Here is a 23,346-nt window from a genome sequence, read left to right as displayed (position 1 = left end):
AGCGAAAAACTGCCGTTTTAATTGAGCTAGAGTGGAGCAAAACACTGTCGCTAAACTTCTGTTTATACAGAGCCAAGAATCTATACAGCAGTTGCACCTTGCTTGGGCAAGAGAGGTGAAGGGACGCCATCACTTGCAATCCGAAAACAAAGGAAGTAGGTTACAGTAGGCTTGTTCACCCACTGCGTGAGTACTGCTCAGCAGTGTGGGATCCATACCAGATAGGGTTGATGGAAGAGATAGAGAAGATCCAACGGAGAGCAGCGCACTTCGTTACAGGACCATTTAGTAATGATAGATAAACTGCAGTGGAAGACTCTGCAGGAGAGACGCTCAGTAGCTCGGTACGGGCTTTTGTTGAAGTTTCGAGAACATACTTTCACTGAGGAGTCAAGCAGTATATTGCTCCCTCCTTCATATATCTCGCGAAGAGATATTAAGGATAAAATCAGAGAGATTAGAGCCCACACAGAGGCATACCGACAATCCTTCTTTCCACGAACAATACGAGACTGGAAGAGAAGGGAGAACCGATAGAGGTACTCAAGGTACCCTCCGCCACACACCATCAGGTGGCTTGAGGAGTATGGATGTAGATGTAGATGTAGATGTAGATCACTTACTGTGGTGGACGTGTTATTCCATGCAGCCTCTGATGTAAGGTGTTAACCAGAGAGCCTGTGTTACCAATGAACTTTGTGTAATGTATTGAACTAACTCTCTCATATACGGATCTGAGAAGAGCAGCAGCCTGGTGCTCATGCTAAAGTAGATTGTATTAATGGTTAATTTGACAATATATGGTTGAAATGATGGAACTCTGGTTACGAATGCTTTGCACCGAGGGGAAAAATACGTTCGTTTTCAGCTAATTCACGAAATCTTTGGGGAATAATCAGTTGGAACTGAAAAGCAAGACCTGCTGAACACGATGAATTTATAAGCGACTGTAGTATCCAGAAGATATTAGCAAACAAGTTGAATCTACAAAACACTCTTGCTATTGCGGTGGGATGTATGTAACTGGCCGGTTTGATGCCTCCCTATGAGCAATAGGCACATGACTGCATCAGCTCTCTAAACTTTGTCCACAGTTGTTACACAGCAATTATGATATGCCATGAACTCTGCTGCATTCAGCAATTCGGGTATCTATACATGATCAAGTTTACGAGCTCCCTAAAGCAGGATCACACACATCACCACATTTATGCTGCAATCTGCGCACTGCAAGCCACAAATGCACCTCTTAGTGCCACCTAAGATTATGTGGCACCAATAAGTTTCTTTGAATTTAGAATAGAAGTGACAACATGTCTACCAGAGGACCACTTGTGTGTCGTCGTCAACTGATGCCCAAATCCTGCGATCCAGCTCCTATTTATCGTATCTGTAATCTAAGCCATACTTTTTTCTGGTTTTACGGATAAAAAAAAAAACCACCTGCAGCTTAGAATCAAGTGCAAGGCAAACAGAAGTTCTGAAAAATGGCGCTAGGAGCTGCCACAGCGAACTTTTGTCGTCGAATATAAGCAGTGATACACAGGCATGTTTTGCAGGTGCAAAAATAAGTATTGGTGTCACAACTTCTGCAGGAGCATAAAAAAAAGGGGAGGTGGGAGCGATAGAAGATGAGTCCACTTTTTTTTAGTTTGGATCACTTAATGCATTAAATGCATCATCTAACAAAGGAAACAGAAATTCAGTACTGCTCATCTTTGAATGTAATAGCCTTTCAAATATTCATAACAAAAAATAAATAAATAAATTTTCTTTATATAAATACCCACAAGGCATAAAGCTTTAGGATTCTTGAACGAGTTGGTAAGCTGCAGCTTATTCAAATTCGATATATTGCTTCACTGAATTTTGTGAAGTGCAGGTGTTAGTGAACCACAATGAAGTGCTTTCATTATATTGCCATATTCAAGAAAGAAGTTATGTCTCTCGTGGGAAAAAGTTCTATTAGTGCTGCATGTTTGCGATACGGGATTGACGAGAGCAGCGACAGACGATGGTGACCGCAAAGAGAGAAATTATTTGACTGTTTCAGTAGCAGGAAAGCCTTTAGTGGGCCAAAATGTGGCCAATACCATGCTCTTGAAGTAATTTTAAATGAGTTTGTTAAGGAGCAGCTGAAATTTTAAAAATTAAGGCACATGAAATTTCTCGGGTGAAAAAAAAAAAAAAAATCAGAAATTTTAAGAATAGCCGCAACTAGCTTAGTCTTTTTATGAAGAGCTTTAAGGACAAGCTTAAATGCATGTACGTGGATTGGCTTTGAAACAATGACACACAACTGACACCAGCAGGATGTGTAAAACATAAAAGTTTGTGGCAAGTGTGTCAATGGAGACAGATGATGCACAGAAATCTGTTCCAAATCAGATTGTGCAACAGGCACATAAAAAAATGTTTGATAATGAACTAGATGGTACTGAGGATGATGCTCTGTACGCAGAACTGAGCAACAAGGAATCAAGTGATTGTGGTTCAGAATTATCTAATTGATATTTTAAACATTTCATACAATTTATATCAAAAGCTAATAGTTTTTTTTATATTCTTGCTTTTAATTTCTAAGTTATTTTCATACCTATTTTGCTAGTCACACATTTGAAGTTTGCACTAAAAGTCTACTACCAACAGCTGACTGGCAAGCCTTTGTTTACCATTTATGTCAATATGGCTGACAATACATCTTGGATGTTTTCCCACATGAATTGTGAATCGTGCACTGTCTTCACCATAAGAATAATACAAACATGAACATCACACCATGTATTTTTCCATGTTAACTGTTACCTCATTCCAATCCTGACTGCCTAACAAATTCTAGTGAGACAACGGCAACTGCAAAACAATATACATATCATGTAATGTTTATATTTGTATTATTCTTATGCTGAACAGTGATACAGTCAGAAAGTATGCACAGCAACTGACTTCTAGTACTGATTATTAAATCTTCTGCGAGTGCAGACAAGTTACATGGTTTTTAAATATTTGACAAGAGTAACGTATCTACAAAACTGTCTTGCTTAAGCTTGGCTGCTAAGCTTATGATGTGAATCCAACTACTGTAGCTGTATCGTCATCCATTCTACCTAATTCATATCTCAAGTTAGAGTGAACCAACTTTGTTTCGATTTTGAAGTTTGAAGTGTGACCTAAACCTCTTCCCCCCCTTGAAATGAGTCTCAAAATTTTCCATGTGCGGCTTACATTCATTACCTCCTCCCCATCAACCCTCTAATTCCGAGTGTCACTGTTTTGAGTGCACCTCAGATTTGGTTAAATATGGTATATGATGGCACTGCAACAGATCTGAACTTTGCGAGGTTTACTGCACCATCCAAATTTTCACCCACAGTTCACGGATGACTACAACTGGACTTGGTTTTGAGTATTGTACTTGTTTTCCGTGCAGTGTAGTGTAGTATAATGCACAGAGCTTAATACAAGAGCTGTGCACCACAACTCTACGGAATCATGTGGTGTACTTCAAGAAGACAAAGAGTGTACAAGTTCACAAGTCACAGCTGATAAATACTTTTGTAAAGAGTAATTAATACAGAACCAAATTACTAGAGATACTTGCATGAAAAGTCTAAACTTAGCTTAAACTGCTGGAGCACCAGGTTGTCTCACCCTTCCAATGACTCAGTATCCATACATGTGGCAGTTATCCAAGAGCAATTTTAATCATCAAATGCCTAAAATCTGCTAGTAGAAATACAGTATGTTTCACAATGGCCACTCTTGACAGTAATTCTATATAAACACGAAGCAGAGAGATACCGTCACATGCTTTCATTAAGACTGAAGCATACAGTCAGTGAAGCTTCATCTTGAGCACGTGATAGTCATCAAACGAATAACTGTCTCTCTTGGAATGAGATATGCTGCAAATCAATATTCTAATATTATCCTTACAAATAATGGTGTAACCATTATGGTAAACAATTTATAAAGAGCAGCTTTCACTTTCAGTTACGTCAGTATCAGAGAGTGAAATAAGGCGCACACTGTCAGTGGAAGAGTTGAGCCACGGTAGGAGAGCAACCTTCAAGCATAGTCGGCCACCATCTGCACTGAATCACCTAACTGTATTTAATGTATTTGAGGTATTCGATAAAAAGAAAAGTGACAGTGGAAAACTGTTTCCCAAATCAGTTTCCATCTTCCAGAAGTTGTGTCACATGTAAACGTAGCAAATGGCAGCTCCAAGTGTAAACCAGATCCCTTGAATTATATGGAAGAAGTTTAAATTTTCTGCAGGAAGGGTAATCTACTAGAGTTGCAACGAATGCAGAAAAATATGCACTGCTTTCATGTTGGGCTTACACTAAACATGTTGTACCCAACCATGTTGAGAGGTGAGTGTTTCATAAACCCTACGTGGCTCGTCTCTCTACACAAGTACATTTCCTGCACAAAAATTATAGTCACTTTTTCTGGTTGCCTGATCTTAGCAGAACAAAATTAAATCAGTATGATTAAAACAAACAAGAGAGATAGAAGCAAAGTAGTGATCACGACAGGTACGTTACCCTCACTCGTGTTATGCTACAAGACATTCCCGGACCATCTGTCGAATGCAGTGACCGATGCACTCCTCGTTTCTGCTCCGAGTCCTGATGTCGTTGCTGTCAACACCGCTGCAAAATGCACCAGCCGACGCACTCCCCGCTCCTGCTCCCCATCCTTACGTCACTGCTGCTGTGAACACTGCTGTCGAATATGGTGACTGATGCACTCCTTACAGCTTCCAATGCTGATACTGCTGGTGCCACTGCTTGTCCTCGGCAGTTTGGTGGTACAGGCAGAATGGAGAATAACTCATTACTCTTCTTCGTGGAGGTAGCAACCAGAAGCCTGTCCCTGCAGCTGGTGCCGCTCACGTCTTCTCGGTGCTGCTGCCTCGTGTTCAGCGTTTGCTCTACTGTTGCTCGTATTGCCGACTTCTGAGATCACTCGCAGACCGACCTGTCTGGACGAGGTCAGTAACAATTCCTTTTTTTGCTATTAAGAATGCAGCTCCAGTATTAAAAACACTCCTGCTGCTGCCAAGTCAGGTATGTCGCCTACCCATCGTACCCCAACATTAAACATAATCACATATGTTTTCCACTGAGAGCACAGTGAACTTCCCATTACTCCATTTATGAGTAATATGTCTCCTAAGTTGCCGACACTGTGCACGTGATCATTGTAAGCATCTATAAAACACGAATGCTACTGTCTCAGTCTCACTGGACTGTGATGACAGTGGAACTTTCATCTCTGACCACCCTTTCTTTTCAATCGAAGTGACTGATAATGTCTTCTTCCTTCTGCTGGAAGCAAAATATTTATCACCACAAATTTATGCAATACACTAAAGCCCTTCAAGTACACAGCGTGAGAAAAATGATCACTGGTTCAGATAATGCACTGCTTTCTCTTGTTTCCTCTATGGCACAGCCACAGTCTAGTTTCATTGCATATTGCTCTGTCTTACAAAACTGTCCAACACTGTATCTCAAAAACAGCAGGTCGCATCCGTATTTAGTCACTGTCGGGCCGCTGTCATCCAAACACTGAACATGGCGGCACAGAGGTATAAGATGCTGCACTCACTTTGAGGAGGGCAGCAGTTCAAATCCCCGTGTGCCATCCGCATTTAGTTTTCTTGTAATTTTCCTAAACCACTCAAAGTAAAGAGTGAGATAGTTCCTTTGAAAAGGACACAGCCAATTCCTTTCTCATTCTTCCCTAGCATCAGACTGCTGGTGAGAGGGTATTAAACCCTAATCTTTCTGCTTTCTGAAGCCACGATTTATTTTCTTGATTCCAGCCTCTCCAATTGTGTATCTATAAGCTGATGCCATATAACGCTAGTGGTCTAATTGAGGTGCACCGACATTTGAGAGAAAGGTATCCATTCTCACATCTGCTGGCAGGAGACACATGCCCTTTGTAAAAGCAAATGCATTGGCGATTGCTTTATCGAAGGACACTGCACTAATTTTGACTGTCATCAGATATATATCCTCGCTAATGACTCTGTCGGCGACAGAACCTTAAATCCGGACCTTCTTTCCTTACCGAGCCATCTCTTAGCATATTCATCTCAGCATCTCCAAATTTGTGTGTGTATATTTAAGCTGGTGCTGATGATATACTGGTGGTCTGGTTGAGATGCCCTTGTCTTTGAGAAAAACCTATCCTTTCTCAAAACTGCTGGCAGCACAAAGAAGCCTTTTGCAAAAGCAAATGCAATGGCAATTGCATAATTAGCGGATACTACATTAACACAAGGGATTATGCTAAATCTCAAGTACAGTCACCATTGCGTTCGTGCATGAGGCGGTGCTTCCTGAAGTTACTGGCAGCAGCGAAGGTCTTGGAGCAGATTCCACAGACGAGTGGGCGGTCCCCAGTGTGGGAGCGCCGGTGCTCCGCCAAGCTGCCGGCCTGCTTGTACGCATTGCCGCAGTCCGGGCACACGAACGGCCTCGCCCCCGAGTGGACTCGTTCGTGTTGGCGGAGTCCCCCGGACGTGGCAAAGGCGGCACCGCACGAGGAGCACGAGTAAGGCCGCTCTCCGGTGTGCGAGCGCCGGTGGGCGCGCAGGTAGCTGGCGGAGGAGTACGACGCGGGACAGCGGTCGCAGGCGTAGGGCCGCAGGTGCTCGTGCACGGCGCGGGTGTGGGAGCGCAGATTGCTTATCTGGGAAAACCGGCGGCCGCAGCCGGGCTGCGGACAGGCGTGGGGCCGTTCGCCGGCGTGCACGGCACGCGTGTGCGACAGCAGGTTGTGCGCCGTGTTGAAGGCCCGCCCGCAGCCCGGGTGCGTGCAGGCGTGCGGTCGCTCGCCCGTGTGCGTGCGCCGGTGCACCGTCAGGTTGCTGGCAGTGGTGAAGGCGGCCGGGCATTCGCTGCACGCGTACGGCCGATCGCCCGTATGCTGCCGTCGGTGGATGGCCAGTGTACCCACAGTTCCGAACGCCGCCCCGCACTCCTCACAGGCGAACGGCCGCTCTCCTGTGTGCGTTCGCAGGTGCGCTCTCAGATGTGCCGACTGCCGGAACAGCTTCTCGCACAGGCCGCAAACGTATGGCCTGCAATGTGCCTGCACATTAGTTTCTGCACTTAGCATTATGAACTGCATTAACTGGTCTTACCAGAGAAGCCAGAAAGAGAGGAAGAAGTGCTTTTAAATGGTTCAAATCGTATTAAACAGAGTGAAATCAAATGACAGTTAATAGCAGGAAATTTTTTTCTTATACAGGCAAACTACTTCACATGAAGATCAACAAGATTCCATTTTAGGCCAAATCCAGTTTTTATTTCTTATAAATAATTTACCTGTAAGGATGGATGCCCCTAAGGGATGAGATCGACTTTTTGAAACCGTCCGCACAGCGTGTAGGGTCCCAGATATCACTTTGCAAACATTCTCCCCAGTGGGCTCTTAATTGCATTTAACAGTTAAAAAAATTTCAGAGTTTCTTTTGCTCTACTAGAGCACTGAAAATAGCCTTAATTTCAAATGGCGTCAGAGCCTAGTATTAAGTAATTTGGCTGATATGCTGAAGATTGCAGGTTCAAATCCCTCTGCATGCAATATACATTTCTTTAATATTTTTACTGAAATGACTGATCATTATTTTCACTCAGTTAATTGGTTTAAATTTTTTTCTCATTTCTAATCCATTGCTGTATAATTTTAATCATTGTGTTATATTCATTTTTAGGTTTTGCTTCTTTTTATTCTTTTTTCATTGAGAATCTTCTCGCATATGATTAAATCATTTTTATTTATACACTAAAATATTTACAAGTTTGAAAAAAATCTATTGGTCAAAACACAAAGGACTTAATAATCTACATATGAGGGTGGTTTGATAAGTCTGGTTAATTTCCATGAAAGAAAGGAACATTATTGTTGCACCTTCATGGCTGGTAAGCTTGATTATTCCAAGGATCACATAAAGAATTTCAACAATGTACAGTCTACAGTTCATTGTTGGCAATCATCTGAATTGGTCAGTGTGTCAACTGTGACTGAAAATAGAGAAAACCAAATTTTGTGCTGTTATTAACCATTTTCATTTGAAGGGTTGGACTGCCACACAAATCAAACCAGAATTGTATGAAGCTCATGCGGACTTTGCACCATCACTGAAGACCATTTACTTTTAGAATAATGCATTTGAACATGATCAGACAAGCACCGAAGATTCACAATGACTGGTAATGTTCAATAACAATCTGCAAGACTTTGTGACTTGAGGAAATCTGAATCCATTATTACACATCACATTCAAAGTGGCAGTAAAATCAATGGAAAAAGGCTGAAGAAAGTGCACCAAAGAAGGCAAAGACCACTGTTTTTTGGGATTCCCCTGAAATAATCCACATAGATTACTTGTAGAAAGGCAGAGCCATAAACTGGACCCTATTATGCTTCAAGGTCGGATCATCTGAAACCTGTGTTGGCTGAAAAAAAGACCAAGAATGGCATACAAAAAGTGCTCCTTCACCAGGATAATGCTCCTCCACGCATAAATAATAACAATAACGAAAGTGCACAAATTTGGCTTTGGACTGGTTCCTCATCCACCCTATTAACCAGACTTAGCCCCAAGTGACATCTTCCTGGTCTCTAACTTGTTGGAAAGAAATTTTCATCAAATTAGGAGTGATAGTTACAATCAATGAGTATTTTGCGCAGTTTGACAGAACCTATTTTTCCGACAGCATGAAAAACTTGGAGGATCACTGGGCAAAGTGTGCATCACTCAAAGTTGTTGTTGTCTTCAGTCCTGAGACTGGTTTGATGCAGCTCTCCATGCTACTCTATCCAGTGCAACCTGCTTCATTTCCCAGTACCTACTGCAACCTACATCCTTCTGAATCTGCTTAGTGTATTCATCTCTTGGTCTCCCTCTACGATTTTTACCCTCCACGCTGCCCTCCAGTACCAAATTGGTGATCCCTTGATGCCTCACAACATGTCCTACCAACCAATCCCTTCTTCTAGTCAAGTTGTGCCACAAACTTCTCCCCAATCCTATTCAACACCTCCTCATTAGTTATGTGATCTACCCATCTAATCTTCAGCATTCTTCTGTAGCACCACATTTCGAAAGCTTCTATTCTCTTCTTGTCTAAACTATTTATCGTCCATGTTTCACTTCCATAGATGGCTACACTCCATACAAATACTTTCAGAAACGACTTCCTGACACTTAAATCTATACTCGATGTTAACAAATTTCGCTTCTTCAGAAACGCTTTCCTTCCCATTACCAGTCTACATTTTATATCCTCTCTACTTCGACCATCATCAGTTATTTTGCTCCCCAAACAGCAGAACTCCTTTACTACTTTAGGTGTCTCGTTTCCTAATCTAATTCCCTTAGCATCACCCAACTTAATTCGACTACATTCCATTATCCTTGTTTTGCTTTTGTTGATATTCATCTTATATCCTCCTTTCAAGACACTACCCATTCCGTTCAACTGCTCTTCCAAGTCCTTTGCTGTCTCTTACAGAATTACAATGTCATCGGCGAACCTTAAAGTTTTTATTTCTTCTCCATGGATTTTAATACCTACTCTGAATGTTTCTTTTGTTTCCTTTACTACTTGCTCAATATACAGATTGAACAACATCGGGGAGAAGTTACAACCCTGTCTCACTCCCTTCCCGACCACTGCTTCCCTTTGATGTCCCTCGACTCTTATAACTGCCATCTGGTTTCTGTACAAATTGCAAATAGCTTTTCGCTCCCTGTATTTTACCCCTGCCACCTTCAGAATTTGACAGAGACTATTCCAGTCAACATTGTCAAAAGCTTTCTCTAAGTCTACAAATGCTAGGAACGTAGGTTTCCCTTTCCTTAATCTAGCTTCTAACATAAGTCGTAGGGTCAGTATTGCCTCACATGTTCCAACATTTCTACGGAATCCAAACTGATCTTCCCCGAGGTCGGCTTCTACCAGTTTTTCCATTCGTCTATAAAGAATTCGCGTTAGTATTTTGCAGCTGTGACTTATTAAACTGATAGTTCGGTAATTTTCACATCTGTCAACACCTGCTTTCTTTGGGATCGGAATTATTATATTCCTCTTGAAGTCCGAGGGTATTTCGCCTGTCTCATACATCTTGCTCACCAGATGGTAGACTTTTGTCAGGACTGGCTCTCCCAAGGCTGTCAGTAGTTCTAATGGAATGTTGTCTACTCCCAGAGCTTTGTTGGAACTCAGGTCTTTCAGTGCTCTGTCAAACTCTTCACGCAGTATCACATCTCCCATTTCATCTTCATCTACATCCTCTTCCATTTCCATAATATTGTCCTCAAGAACATTGCCCTTGTATTGACCCTCTATATACTCCTTCCACCTTTCTGCTTTCCCTTCTTTGCTTAGAACTGGGTTTCCATCTGAGCTCTTGATATTCATACAAGTGGCTCTCTTTTCTCCATAGGTCTCTTTAATTTTCCTGCAGACAGTATCTATCTTACCCCTAGTGAGATAAGCCTCTACATCCTTACATTTGTCCTCTAGTCATCCCTGCTTAACCATTTTGCACTTCCTGTCGATCTCATTTTTTAGACGTTTGTATTCCTTTTTGCCTGCTTCATTTACTGCATTTTTATATTTTCTCCTTTCATCAATTAAATTCAATATTTCTTCTGTTACCCAAGAATTTCTACTAGCCCTCATCTTTTTACCTACTTGCTCCTCTGCTGCCTTCACCACTTCATCCCTCAGAGCTACCCATTCTTCTTCTTCTGTATTTCTTTCCCCCACTCTTGTCAATTGTTCCCTTATGCTCTCCCTGAAACTCTGTACAACCTCCGGTTTAGTCAGTTTATCCAGGTCCCATCTCCTTAAATTCCCACCTTTTTCCAGTTTCTTCAGTTTTAATCTACAGTTCATAACCAATAGATTGTGATCAGAGTCCACATCTGCCCCTGTAAATGTCTTAGAATTTAAAACCTGGTTCCTAAATCTCTGTCTTACCATTATATAATCTATCTGAAACCTTTTAGTATCTCCAGGGTTCTTCCATGTGTACAACCTTCTTTCATGATTCTTGAACCAAGTGTTAGCTATGATTAAGTTATGCTCTGTGCAAAATTCTACCAGGCGGCTTCCTCTTTCATTTCTTACCTCCAATCCATATTCACCTACTACATTTCCTTCTCTCCCTTTTCCTACTGACGAATTTCAGTCACCCATGACTGTTAAATTTTCATCTCCCTTCACTATCTGAATAATTTGTTTTATTTCATCATACATTTCTTCAATTTCTTTGTCATCTGCAGAGCTAGCTGCCATATAAACTTGTACTACTGTGGTAGGCGTGGGCTTCGTATCTACCTTGGCCACAATAATGCATTCACTATGCTGTTTGTAGTAGATTACCTGCATTCCTATTGTCCTATTCATTATTAAACCTACTCCTGCATTACCCCTATTCTATTTTGTATTTATAACCCTGTAGTCACCTGACCAGAAGTCTTGTTCCTCCTGCCACCAAACTTCACTAATTCCCACTATATCTAACTTTAACCTATCCGTTTCACTTTTTTAAATTTTCTAACCTACCTGCCCGATTAAGGGATCTGACATTCCACGCTCCGATCCATAGAACGCCAGTTTTCTTTCTCCTGATAACGACATCCTCTCGAGTAGTCCCTGCCCGGAGATCCGAATGGGGGGACTATTTTACCTCCGGAATATTTGACCCAAGAGGACGCCATCATCATTTAACCATACAGTAAAGCTGCATGCCCTTGGGAAAAATTACGGCCATAGTTTCCCCTTGCTTTCAGCCGTTCGCAGCACCAGCACAGCAATGCCATTTTGGTTAGTGTTACTGTTGTGACTCGCCGATTATTCAAAGTGCCGCCGCGCAATTACGCACATCCTCTACGTGCGGCGCTGTCTGCCAGCCATGCGGCAGCTGCGCGACCTAAGCGGCCAGCCGAGCAGCGGGCCACTAGACTGAGACTCAGTGTTTAATCGAATGCCGACTTGTACACAGGTCAACTTACTCAGTGACTTATATGTGTTGTTGTGTTGTCCGAAATATATGTGTTAAATTTGAAGATTTAACAATTGGCGATGAGGTAGTGGATTTTTCCTTTTCACCGTTGACTCACAGGGTTCCATGGCTACTGTCGAGCAGCTCTTGCACAATCTCCTTGAACAGCAAACGCTTCTAACAGCGGCGATTCGCGATTTCGTCGCAGCGTCAAATGCGGGGCGTTTCTCGTCATTCGCTGTACCTCCTTTTCCACCTTACGACGAGACGGCGGAAGACTGGTCTGATTATGAAAAATGTCTTCGACAGCACTTTTTGGCATTTCATGTCACGGACGAACAACCATGTAAGTCTCTGTTCCTTTCCTGGATTTCACCTCAAATGTATCAGTTGTTGTCGCAATTGGCTCCTTTGAAGGATCCCACGTCTTTGTCCTTTGCTGAAATGTGCTCCCTTCTGTCTGTCTATTTTCAAAAGCAAACGCATGTGGTAGCCTCTCGTGTTGCCTTTTATCGTTGTCAAAAACAACTAAAACAGTCCTATCGCGCTTGGGCTGCTGAACTTCACGCCCTCAGTCGCAAGTGTCAATTTGTTACTGACATTCACAAAGAATCCTATGCCGATTCCATGGTACGGGATGCTATTATCCGGTCGGCGCCCGACAAAGAAATTCGGCAACGTGCCCTTCAGTTGGCGAATCCGACTCTAGATGAAGTTCTCTCCATTGCGCAGTCTTTTGAAATTTCTCACGCCGCTGGGGCGCAAATAGAAGCGTGGGGTGACGTCGGGGAAATACAACCTCTGTGCGCTGTTGACGACGCGTGCGGCGCGTCCCCGCCAGCCGACGTGGACGCAGTACGCTCCCACGCGCAGCCTCGGCCTAGCCGTAAACAACCCACTAAGAAACTGCAGCAAAATCCCCGGCAACTTCCTTCATGTCCGCGGTGTTTTACGAAACATTCACGCGAGGATTGTCCCCAACGTTGGGCTGTGTGTCACAATTGCAAAAAGAAAGGTCATGTGTCTTCCGTTTGTAAATCCGACCGCATACATGATGTTCGTGAACATGACGCTGATTCTGATTCTGTGTTGTCTGTCAATTGCACTTCTTCCCTTTCAGGGAAGTTATTCCTCACTGTCCAAATCCTTGGTCGAGATGTTCGCATGCAAGTGGATACCGGTTCTGCTGCCACTATAATTAATTCTCAGACGTATCTTCAGCTGGGTTCTCCACTCCTGTCCCCTGTCACTCGGCAATTACGGACGTACAATAAACAGAAGATTTCTCTCTTGGGACAGTTTAATGCTGAGGTATCTTACAAATCCGTCGTTCGCACTGTTCCCATATGTGTGGTCGACCAGAGCAACGCAGAAAATCTTTTTGGTTTTGATGCCTTTCGCGTTTTTGGGTTCTCCATAGATGACTCTGTCAATATTGTCTCTGACGCTATTCCTTATGCTCAACTGGATTCCTTGTCGACGACATTTTCGTCCCTTTTTTCTCCTGGGTTAGGCCATGCAAACGACTTTGAAGCTCATATCACGCTCAAACCCACTGCTCAGCCTAAGTTTTTTCGGGCTCGGCCCATTCCTGTGGCCCTTCGTGATCGGGTAAAACGGGAGTTGGATCGTCTCACTGATTCAGGGGTCTTGCTTCCTGTCACTTCCAGTGAGTGGTCCTCTCCTGTCGTTGTAGTTGCTAAGCCCAATGGTGATATTCGTCTCTGTGGCGATTTCAAAGCCACTGTAAATGCTCAATGCCTCATCGACACTTACCCTATGCCCCGTCCTGAAGAACTGTTCACTAAACTCGCTGGAGGACAGTATTTTTCTAAAATTGACCTGTCGGAAGCTTATCATCAACTTCCTCTCGACGCTGCTTCCCGGCAGTTTCTGGTCCTTAACACGCCTTTCGGCCTCTATCAATACCAACGCTTGCCATTTAGGGTTGCTAGCACCCCTGCTCTCTTTCAGCGATTCTTGGAACAATTATTGCTCCCTGTCCTGGGGTGTATCAATTACATGGACGACATTGTTGTCACTGGCTCCACCACTGAAGAACATCTTCAAAATCTCCACACACTTTTTAATGTCTTACAGACTGCCAGTCTTAAGTGTAATCTTCAGAAATCACAATTTTTTCAGGCATCTATCACGTACTTGGGGTTTCAACTCTCTCGGGATGGTATTCGTCCGCTTCAACACACTGACTGCGATCGATGCCCTTCCTCGCCCTACATCTATTAAGGAACTGCAGGCTTTCTTGGGGAAAATAGCATACTATCACAAGTTTTTACCGTCTGCGGCGTCAGTGGCTCAGCCGTTGCATCGCCTGTTGCATAAAAACGTGCCTTTTCACTGGTCCGCGTCATGTGACGCGGCTTTCCAGAAATTAAAGACTATGCTGAAACAGGCCCCGTGCCTGGCTACTTATCGACCTGGCCAACATCTTGTTCTTGCCACAGACGCCTCTCAATACGGGGTCGGTGCAGTCCTTGTGCACCGTTTTTCTGACGGTTCGGAACAACCCGTCGCTTATGCCTCCAAAACGCTCACGGATGCCCAACAGAAGTATTCTCAAATTGAGAAAGAAGCTTTGGCCATCATTTATGCTCTTCATAAGTTTGGTGTTTTTCTCTATGGCTCAAAATTTCGTCTTGTTACGGATCACAAACCGCTTGTTTCCTTGTTTCATCCATCAACGTCACTTCCCGACAAGGCTGCACACCGCCTCCAGCATTGGGCTCTTTACTTGTCCCGTTTCAATTATGAGATTCATTTCCGGCCAACGGCTCAACATGCGAATGCTGATGCTTTGTCTCGCCTTCCCATGGGTCCTGATCAGGCATTCGATAGGGACGAACTTTTGTGTTTCCACCTGGATGTTGCAGAGCAGCGGGTTGTGGACGGGTTCCCCATCACTGGGGACAGGCTGGCGGCTGCTACGGGTTCTGACCATACCCTCTCCCGGGTTTTACGCTGTATTCAGAAGGGTTGGCCAGATCGCCCGTCCGCTAAGACTTCTGATCCGTTGCGGAACTACTACACTTTGCGCTACCGCCTCACGGCTAGGGATGGTGTTATCCTCCTCTCCACTGACAATGCTTCGCCGCGTGTTGTGGTACCTGCGTCTTTGCGTGCTTCGGTCTTGCGCCTCCTTCACCAAGGGCACTGGGGTGTGTCTCGCACAAAATCTCTGGCGCGCTGTCATGTGTACTGGCCTGGCATCGACTCTGAAATAGCACACATGGTCGCTGCCTGCGGCCCTTGTGCGTCACAGGCTGCTGCCCCGAAGTCATCTTTGTCACAGTGGCCTTCGCCTGAGAAGCCCTGGGAGCGCATTCGTGCTGACTTTGCGGGACCCTTTTTAGGTACTTATTGGCTCTTCGTAATTGACGCCTATTCTAACTTTCCTTTCATTGTCCGTTGCATGTCACCTACCACCGCGGCAACCACCAGTGCTCTCACCCGCATTTTTTCTTTGGAAGGCCTCCCCTCTACTCTTGTTACTGATAATGGTCCGCAATTTGCCTCTTCCGACTTTGCGGATTTTTGTGCTCGTCACGGCGTTACGCATGTCACGGCCCCGCCGTTCCATCCACAATCCAACGGTGAGGCTGAACGACTGGTCCGCACATTTAAGGCTCAGATGCGGAAACTTCTGACTTCTTCTGCTGCTGCTGACGCGCTTCTCCAGTTCCTGGCGTCTTACTGTTTCACCCCCATGGGCGATCACAGCCCGGCTGAGCTCTTACATGGCCGACAGCCTCTTCAGGAACCACACATTTGTCTGGCCTCTCTACAGATACCCCTCCATTGTGGTTGCACCTACGGTACGGCTATCTGTATCGCTGAGGCACACAAGCCTCCCCACCAACGGCAAGGTCCATGGTTCAAAGGAGACTATTAAATGCGATCATTTTAGGTTAGGCTTTACCATGACCATTATTGACATTAAATGAAACAACAAGTTTACTGTTACCAGTTACTGTTTATTTATCTCCATGATGCATTTCAAAGATTTATACTTCCATCATCAGGTGGATTTACATTTGTTAGCATGACGTGTGTGTGTGTGTGTGTGTGTGTGTGTGTGTGTGTGTGTGTGTGCAAAAAACTAAATGTATATCTAGCGGTAAAAATAAAATAAGTAAAATATAGTATCTCCAACAGTCACAAGTTCCTTTCACTGCCGTAACACATCACATGTATACGGTCATATTTTGTAAACAAATATGATGTCGGGAAACTATTAGGTGCAAGAATCATAAGGCAGAAGAGAAACATTATCACAAAGTACACATAATATACACTGTAACATTATTACAGGATTTTATTTATTAATTAATTTATTTATTTATTTAATTTTTTTTGGATACATGTGTTGGAATAAATATTTTAGGTCATATATAAAGCTGATTTTGTCAAGTTTATATAGCTTAAAGTTCGTATTTGTTTATATAATAAGGTGACATATTGCAACCTTTAAGTACAATAATTATGTTGGTTACAGTATTAACATTGTACACAAATAATTTTGATTGGGGTTCACAGATAGAAATGAAAGGTTGGGTGCAGAGCGAGGGAAAGAGAAAGAGAAAGTGAGAGGGAGAGAGATGGTGTAACAGGGTGTATACAGGGACAAGGAAAAAAAATTCCCGGATTATTCCCGGATTTCTCCCGGATATCTCGTTTAAAAAATATGCTTTTTCCCGGGCGACCTACTGTCACTTAGCACAGAAAAAGTTCCCTCGGAACTGTAAAACTTATCAATCCTTTGAATGGTTAACGTTTTATATAATCGCGTAGAACTTCCCGGAAAAAAAAAGAAAAGCCGGAGCAGAGAAGTTTTGGAAAGACCTTTGATTTGCAGCAACATATACGCTGCATATTTTCGTATTACGAAAGTATAAATTCGAATTGCACCAAACACAGCTTGTTAGTTTCCGGAGCGTTGCAACCGAGGTTGTGATGTCCTTTTGTAAGCGAGTCATATCTCAAGCCACGAGATCTCGCCAGCCGATGACAGCAGCTATTCAGAGCATAGGGCACGTGTTATAGTCAGCCACTAGCAAGATTACTGGTTACATAGCGCGAACACACAAGAGGAAAAGTTAACGGTTTACATTAATGTACACAGTACCGTATATCTACAAGAAAAGCTAAGCTTTCACGTGTAATATTGGTCTTTTTTTGGTGTGATATACTTTAAGATACATCACACAAATGTGCCAGTAAATTTAAAATTGTGACATAAATGCCTCGGCTCGAAATTCTAGAAGTGGCTGGTCCTCAAACTGTTCAGTTTCGAACGCTCTGTGATTTAGATATCCATCCCACTTTCACACACGTAACATAATTCATCTTGCGTAAAAAGAAATTTACTTTGAAAGTAACGCTTCTCTAACCACCATTCGCAATACTGTTAGTTATAGGTTCGATTTACCAGTTGCCAGAGAGCGCCAAAAACGAATTATTGTGCGTGTGCAACTGCAGTGGTGTAGGAAGCCCGCATGTTCGTGTGTATAAAGCACTAAGAGAGCTTACACTACACCATAAAAGAAACAGGGCATCAGAGGATACTCTGAAAGGCATCAAAATTTCGTGAATCATACTAAAATGCATAATTCGGCTTGAAGTGCACATTGGTTTTTTCCAGATTCACAATGAAGTAGGTCCCATCTGATATTAAGCTTTTCAGTGTGGTTTTTGGGATGTAAATTTTCTTGGAGTACCAGTACTCTACGATCTCATTTTTGGTTCTTTATTATGGCATAATGCCATATATGGCAGAAGATGATAACGTGCACTTGAAATTCACCTAACAGTTGCAAGTACCCAAAATTGTTAAATGAAACACTTCGTTTCAAATAAAACGATTGCCTCAGCGGAATTTCTTTAGCAAACTTGCAAAAATAACTTCATTCTTCTGCAAGGCGATTAATGCTTGACTGCTACTAACTTGGAAAGAAAATAAAATCAGAAACTGAAATTAATAATATATTTTTGCCCTCTGTAATTATGTGAATGCATTTTAATTCACTTGATAGCTCCCGGCCACAGAAATCCGTTTTGTTTTCATTTGACGTGGGAGCTGTACACGAAGAGAAGCAGCGGAATCACTTAACGTAAACACGGGTCACGTGGAGACTAACCCCCTCCCCACTACAACTCAGACAACTCTGTGCAAGCACGAATCTGGCAGCTAGGGCGCGCGAGAAAAATTTTTCTCGTTTGCATCTGGCTGCTTGCTGCTACTACCGATGCAGCTAACAGCCAAACTTCAAGAAGCGGGAAGCGAGAGAAGGTACTGCTTATACGCGAGTCAAATGCGCATGCGCAACAGACCGCTGGCAACTGGTCAAACGAACCTAATGTGAACAGTTGTGACGTCATGCTCATAGCAAGCAGTTTATTGTTACGAAGAATTACAGTCTGCGCCCTACGGCCTTTAACATATTTTTGCTATCTGTAGACGCTTGTGCGTGCACGGTGTTTTGTTGTCGTAAAATGCACATTTCCTTTGCCACTACAGTTTTATTTTTTTCCCTCTCGTTTATATTTTATTGCTGCAGTATCATTCTCCAGTAGCAGGATACAATAACATTCTTTGCTAGAGAATCAATTCTGCAGTCAAAACTACAAAAATGTAACTGAAAGCTAAAACAATGAAAAATTCCCGGAATTCCGAAAAATTCCCGGGTTTTTCCAGGTTTTCTCCCGGATGAAAAAATTCCCGGTTTTTCCCGGAATTCCCGGTTGTCCCGGGTCGTATACACCCTGTGTAAGGAGTGATTGGAAGGGAGCAAATTTTCCAAAGCAGGGGTTCTTACAGGGTGTTTCAAAAATGACCGGTATATTTGAAACGGTAATAAAAACTAAACGAGCAGCGATAGAAATACACCGTTTGTTGCAATATTCTTGGGACAACAGTACATTTTCAGGCAGACAAACTTTCGAAATTACAGTAGTTACAATTGTCAACAACAGATGGCGCTGCGGTCTGGGAAACTCTATAGTACGATATTTTCCACATAGCCACCATGCGTAGCAATAATATTGCGTAGTCTCTGAATGAAATTACCCGAAACCTTTGCCAACGTGTCTGGCGGAATGGCTTCACATGCAGATGAGATGTACTGCTTCAGCTGTTCAATTGTTTCTGGATTCTGGCGGTACACCTGGTCTTTCAAGTGTCCCCACAGAAAGAAGTCACAGGGGTTCATGTCTGGCGAATAGGGAGGCCAATCCACGCCGCCTCCTGTATGTTTCGGATAGCCCAAAGCAATCACACGATCATCGAAATATTCATTCAGGAAATTAAAGACGTCGGCCGTGCGATGTGGCCGGGCACCATCTTGCATAAACCACGAGGTGTTCGCAGTGTCGTCTAAGGCAGTTTGTACCGCCACAAATTCACGAAGAATGTCCAGATAGCGTAATGCAGTAATCGTTTCGGATCTGAAAAATGGGCCAATGATTCCTTTGGAAGAAATGGCGGCTCAGACCAGTACTTTTTGAGGATGCAGGGACGATGGGACTGCAACATGGGGCTTTTCGGTTCCCCATATGCGCCAGTTCTGTTTATTGACGAAGCCGTCCAGGTAAAAATAAGCTTCGTCAGTAACCAAATGCTGCCCACATGCATATCGCCGTCGTCAATCCTGTGCACTATATTGTTAGCGAATGTCTCTCGTGCAGCAAGGGTAGCGGCGCTGAGGGGTTGCCGCGTTTGAATTTTGTATGGATAGAGGTGTAAACTCTGGCGCATGAGACGATACGTGGACGTTGGCGTCATTTGGGTCGCAGCTGCAACACAGCGAACGGAAACCCGAGGCCGCTGTTGGATCACCTGCTGCACTAGCTGTGCATTGCCCTCTGTGGTTGCCATACGCGGTCGCCCTACCTTTCCAGCACGTTCATCCGTCACGTTCCCAGTCCGTTGAAATTTTTCAAACAGATCCTTTATTGTATCGCTTTTCGGTCCTTTGGTTACATTAAACCTCCGTTGAAAACTTCGTCTTGTTGCAACAACACTGTGTTCTAGGCGGTGGAACTCCAACACCAGAAAAATCCTCTGTTCTAAGGAATAAACCATGTTGTCCACAGCACACTTGCACGTTGTGAACAGCTCACGCTTACAGCAGAAAGACGACGTACAGAATGGCGCACCCACAGACTGCGTTGTTTTCTGTATCTTTCACATCACTTGCAGCGCCATCTGTTGTTGAAAATTGTAACTACTGTAATTTCGCAAGTTTGTCCGCCTGAAAATGTACTGTTGTCCCAAGCATATTGCAACAAACGGTGTATTTCTATCGCTGCTCGTTTAGTTTTTATTGCCGTTTCAAATATACCGGTCATTTTTGAAACACCCTGTAGGATACATCTGTTACATGTAATAACTTGTAAAGTTTGGGGTAATACATTGGTTAATGCTTTAAAATATGCAGATGGATGTACAGTTTGTGCCATTAGTTGATGTACATATAGTTTCAAGCTGACAGGGGGGACAAGCTGTTGGTGTGATGGTATATTTGTACATGAGATCAATCCCCTGTATGTTTGGGGAATGTCATTGTAACATAATTAAACTTTTGCTATGACATTTGTTACATTGTGCACACTATCTTCTGTCCTCACACATGTCATTGTTATAATGTAGTGGTAATGCTGTGACAGTTTGATCTTATTTCGGCCATTGTTCTTCCTTCTGCTGCAGATATAGTAGGACAGCTCCATTAGAAGTGTGCACCAAAGGGGAAGAACAATGGGCAGTGATCCAATTCCTCTGGTCGGAGGGTGTCAAATGGGGCAGACATTCATCACAGACTATCATTGCAATATGAGAGAAGTGCACTATCACGTAAAACTGGGCTTTTGTGGATTGAGAAATTTAAAAGTGGTTGAACACGTGTAACGCATGAAGAGGAAATGGGATGGTCATCAACCTCCACTACAGATCACAACATTCAGCAAGCTCGAGAGATGGTTCTGACGAATCACTGTCGATGAGGTAGCATCTGCTTTGAACATCAGCCATGGCTCCACCCATCACATCATCCTCGACCACCTCAGTTTCTGTAAGATCTGTGCATGGTGGGTACCAAGAAAGCTTACGACGACCATAAGCTCACCAGTGTTAGGGTCTGTCAACACTCGCTCACTTGCTTCAACAACAAAGATGATGCATTTTTGAGCAGAATTGTCACCGGATATGAAACACGGGTGCATCACTACGAGCCCAAGTCAAAACGCCAGAGTATGCAGTGGAAACACCCTGGATCGCTGATGAGGAAAAAATTCAAGATGGGGTCATCCACAGGAAAGGTTATGTTAACCATTTTTTGGGACTCACAGGAGTCCATACTGGCAGAGTTCATGGAAAATGGGACGACTATCAACAGTGCAGGGTATAGTGAACTGCTGGAAAAGAAGTTGAAGCCAGCAATTTGCACCAAATCCCAAGGTTTGCTGTCAAAAAGGTGGTGGTGTTGCATGACAAAGTACACTCACACATGCTGCATCACACTATTGAAACCATCAACAAGATGAAATTCAAGGTATTGGAACACCCTCCCTACAGCCCAGACCTTGCTCCAAGTAACTTTCACTTGTTTGGACCAAAGATGGTACGCGTGGTCGCAGATTTGGCTCAGATATGGACAAGCAAAATGTGGTGCAAAATTGGCTTCACAGCCAACCAAAAACCTTTTATTTGGAAGGAATACGTAAGCTCATTGACTGTTGCTAGTGTCATGTTAACATGTTAATAAATGGTAGAATGAAAAGTGTAGATAATGTTTGAATAGCCCTCATATATCTGGAGTGTCTAGTTTTCTGCCTTTATGTTGAATGTTTAGGATGCTGTTGTGTTGTTAGCATGGTGTTTTGTTTCATGCAGGTGGGTGGCTACTGCTGATGTGTTTTTTTAGTGCTGCCATCATGTTGACGGACAGAAGCAAAATGACAGAATAGCAGCCTGACACAAAATTAATGAAATTATTGAGAAGGAAATTGCAAAACCATTCCCGGCATACGAAGAAAGAGAAGAAGCCCTTACACATACCATTAAGACTAAACTAAATGTGAATAATGCAATAATTGTAAGAGCTGATAAGGGTAATACAACTGTTGTAATTAACAGAGAACCATACATAGAAAAAACTATAGACTTTTTCCAAACCAACAACATAACAGAAATACATAAAGTTCCAACAGCCAGAATACACAAAGAAGTTGTCCTACTCACCATCCAAGAAACAAGAAATATTGTAATAATGAGCCCACAACCACATTGCCTTAGATCACAACTAAAGACACACAAAAATGGGACCCCCATCAGACCTATAGTGAACTGTAGGAACAGCCCAACATTCAAACTCAACAAAATGCTCTTCAAAATTCTCTAAGAAGCATACACATTCAATAACAAGAGAACACTTGAAAACACAGCAGAATTTACACATGTCAAAACATGGAAGTTCCTGATTGAGCCACACTTGCCTCATTTGATATACAAAATCTTTATTCCTCTGAGCCAATAGATCGAACGCTACAGATCATTAATGCCAACCTACAAAAGCACAAAAAAATCCCTTTAACTCACATTACTGAACTAATGGACCTGCTCAAATTCACACTTTCACACAACTATTTTAAATTTAACAATAAAATGGGATAGGAATGATAATGGAAATAGGATCACATTTGAGGAAGTGGAAAAAATGGTCAATAGAGTGCAGTGCAATAAAGCGGCTGGGGTGGATGAAATTAAGTCGGAACTCATCAAATACAGTGGAATGTCAGGTCTTAAATGGCTACACAGGATAATTGAAATGGCCTGGGAGTCGGGACAGGTTCCATCAGACTGGACAAAAGCAGTAATCACACCAATCTTTAAACATGGAAACAGAAAAGATTGTAACAACTACAGAGGTATCTCTTTAATCAGCGTTGTGGGTAAACTCTTCTCAAGTATAATTGAAAGGAAAGTGCGAGTATTAGTTGAGGACCAATTGGATGAAAATCAGTGTGGGTTTAGGTCTCTTAGAGGTTGTCAGGACCAGATCTTTAGCTTACGGCAAATAATGGAGAAGTGTTATGAGTGGAACAGGGAATTGTATCTATGCTTTATAGATCTAGAAGTTCCTAGGAGGAAGTTATTGTCTATTCTACAAGATTATGGAATAGGAGGCAAACTTTTGCAAGCAATTAAAGGTCTTTACATGGATAGTCAGGCAGCAGTTAGAGTTGACGGTAAATTGAGTTCATGGTTCATAGTAGTTTCAGGGGTAAGAC

At 43.0% G+C, this 23,346-nt stretch overlaps 1 protein-coding gene across 1 annotated transcript in view; it reads right to left on the bottom strand.

The window, feature by feature from the left end:
• Positions 1-3,684: 3,684 nt before the first annotated feature.
• Positions 3,685-23,346, bottom strand: part of LOC126106277 (zinc finger protein 436-like) — an 84,537-nt gene continuing 64,875 nt past the window's right edge. Inside the window, exon 6 of the mRNA XM_049912499.1 lies at positions 3,685-7,105. Coding sequence (XP_049768456.1) covers positions 6,319-7,105 — 787 coding nt within the window. The 3' untranslated portion in view covers positions 3,685-6,318. The remainder of the gene's footprint in view (positions 7,106-23,346) is intronic.

Source organism: Schistocerca cancellata, chromosome 10 (genome assembly GCF_023864275.1).
Source record: "Schistocerca cancellata isolate TAMUIC-IGC-003103 chromosome 10, iqSchCanc2.1, whole genome shotgun sequence".
NCBI classification, from domain to species: Eukaryota; Metazoa; Arthropoda; class Insecta; order Orthoptera; family Acrididae; genus Schistocerca; species Schistocerca cancellata.
The sequence above is the reverse complement of the archived record's forward strand: the minus strand, read 5'-3'. Positions and strand labels throughout refer to the sequence as shown.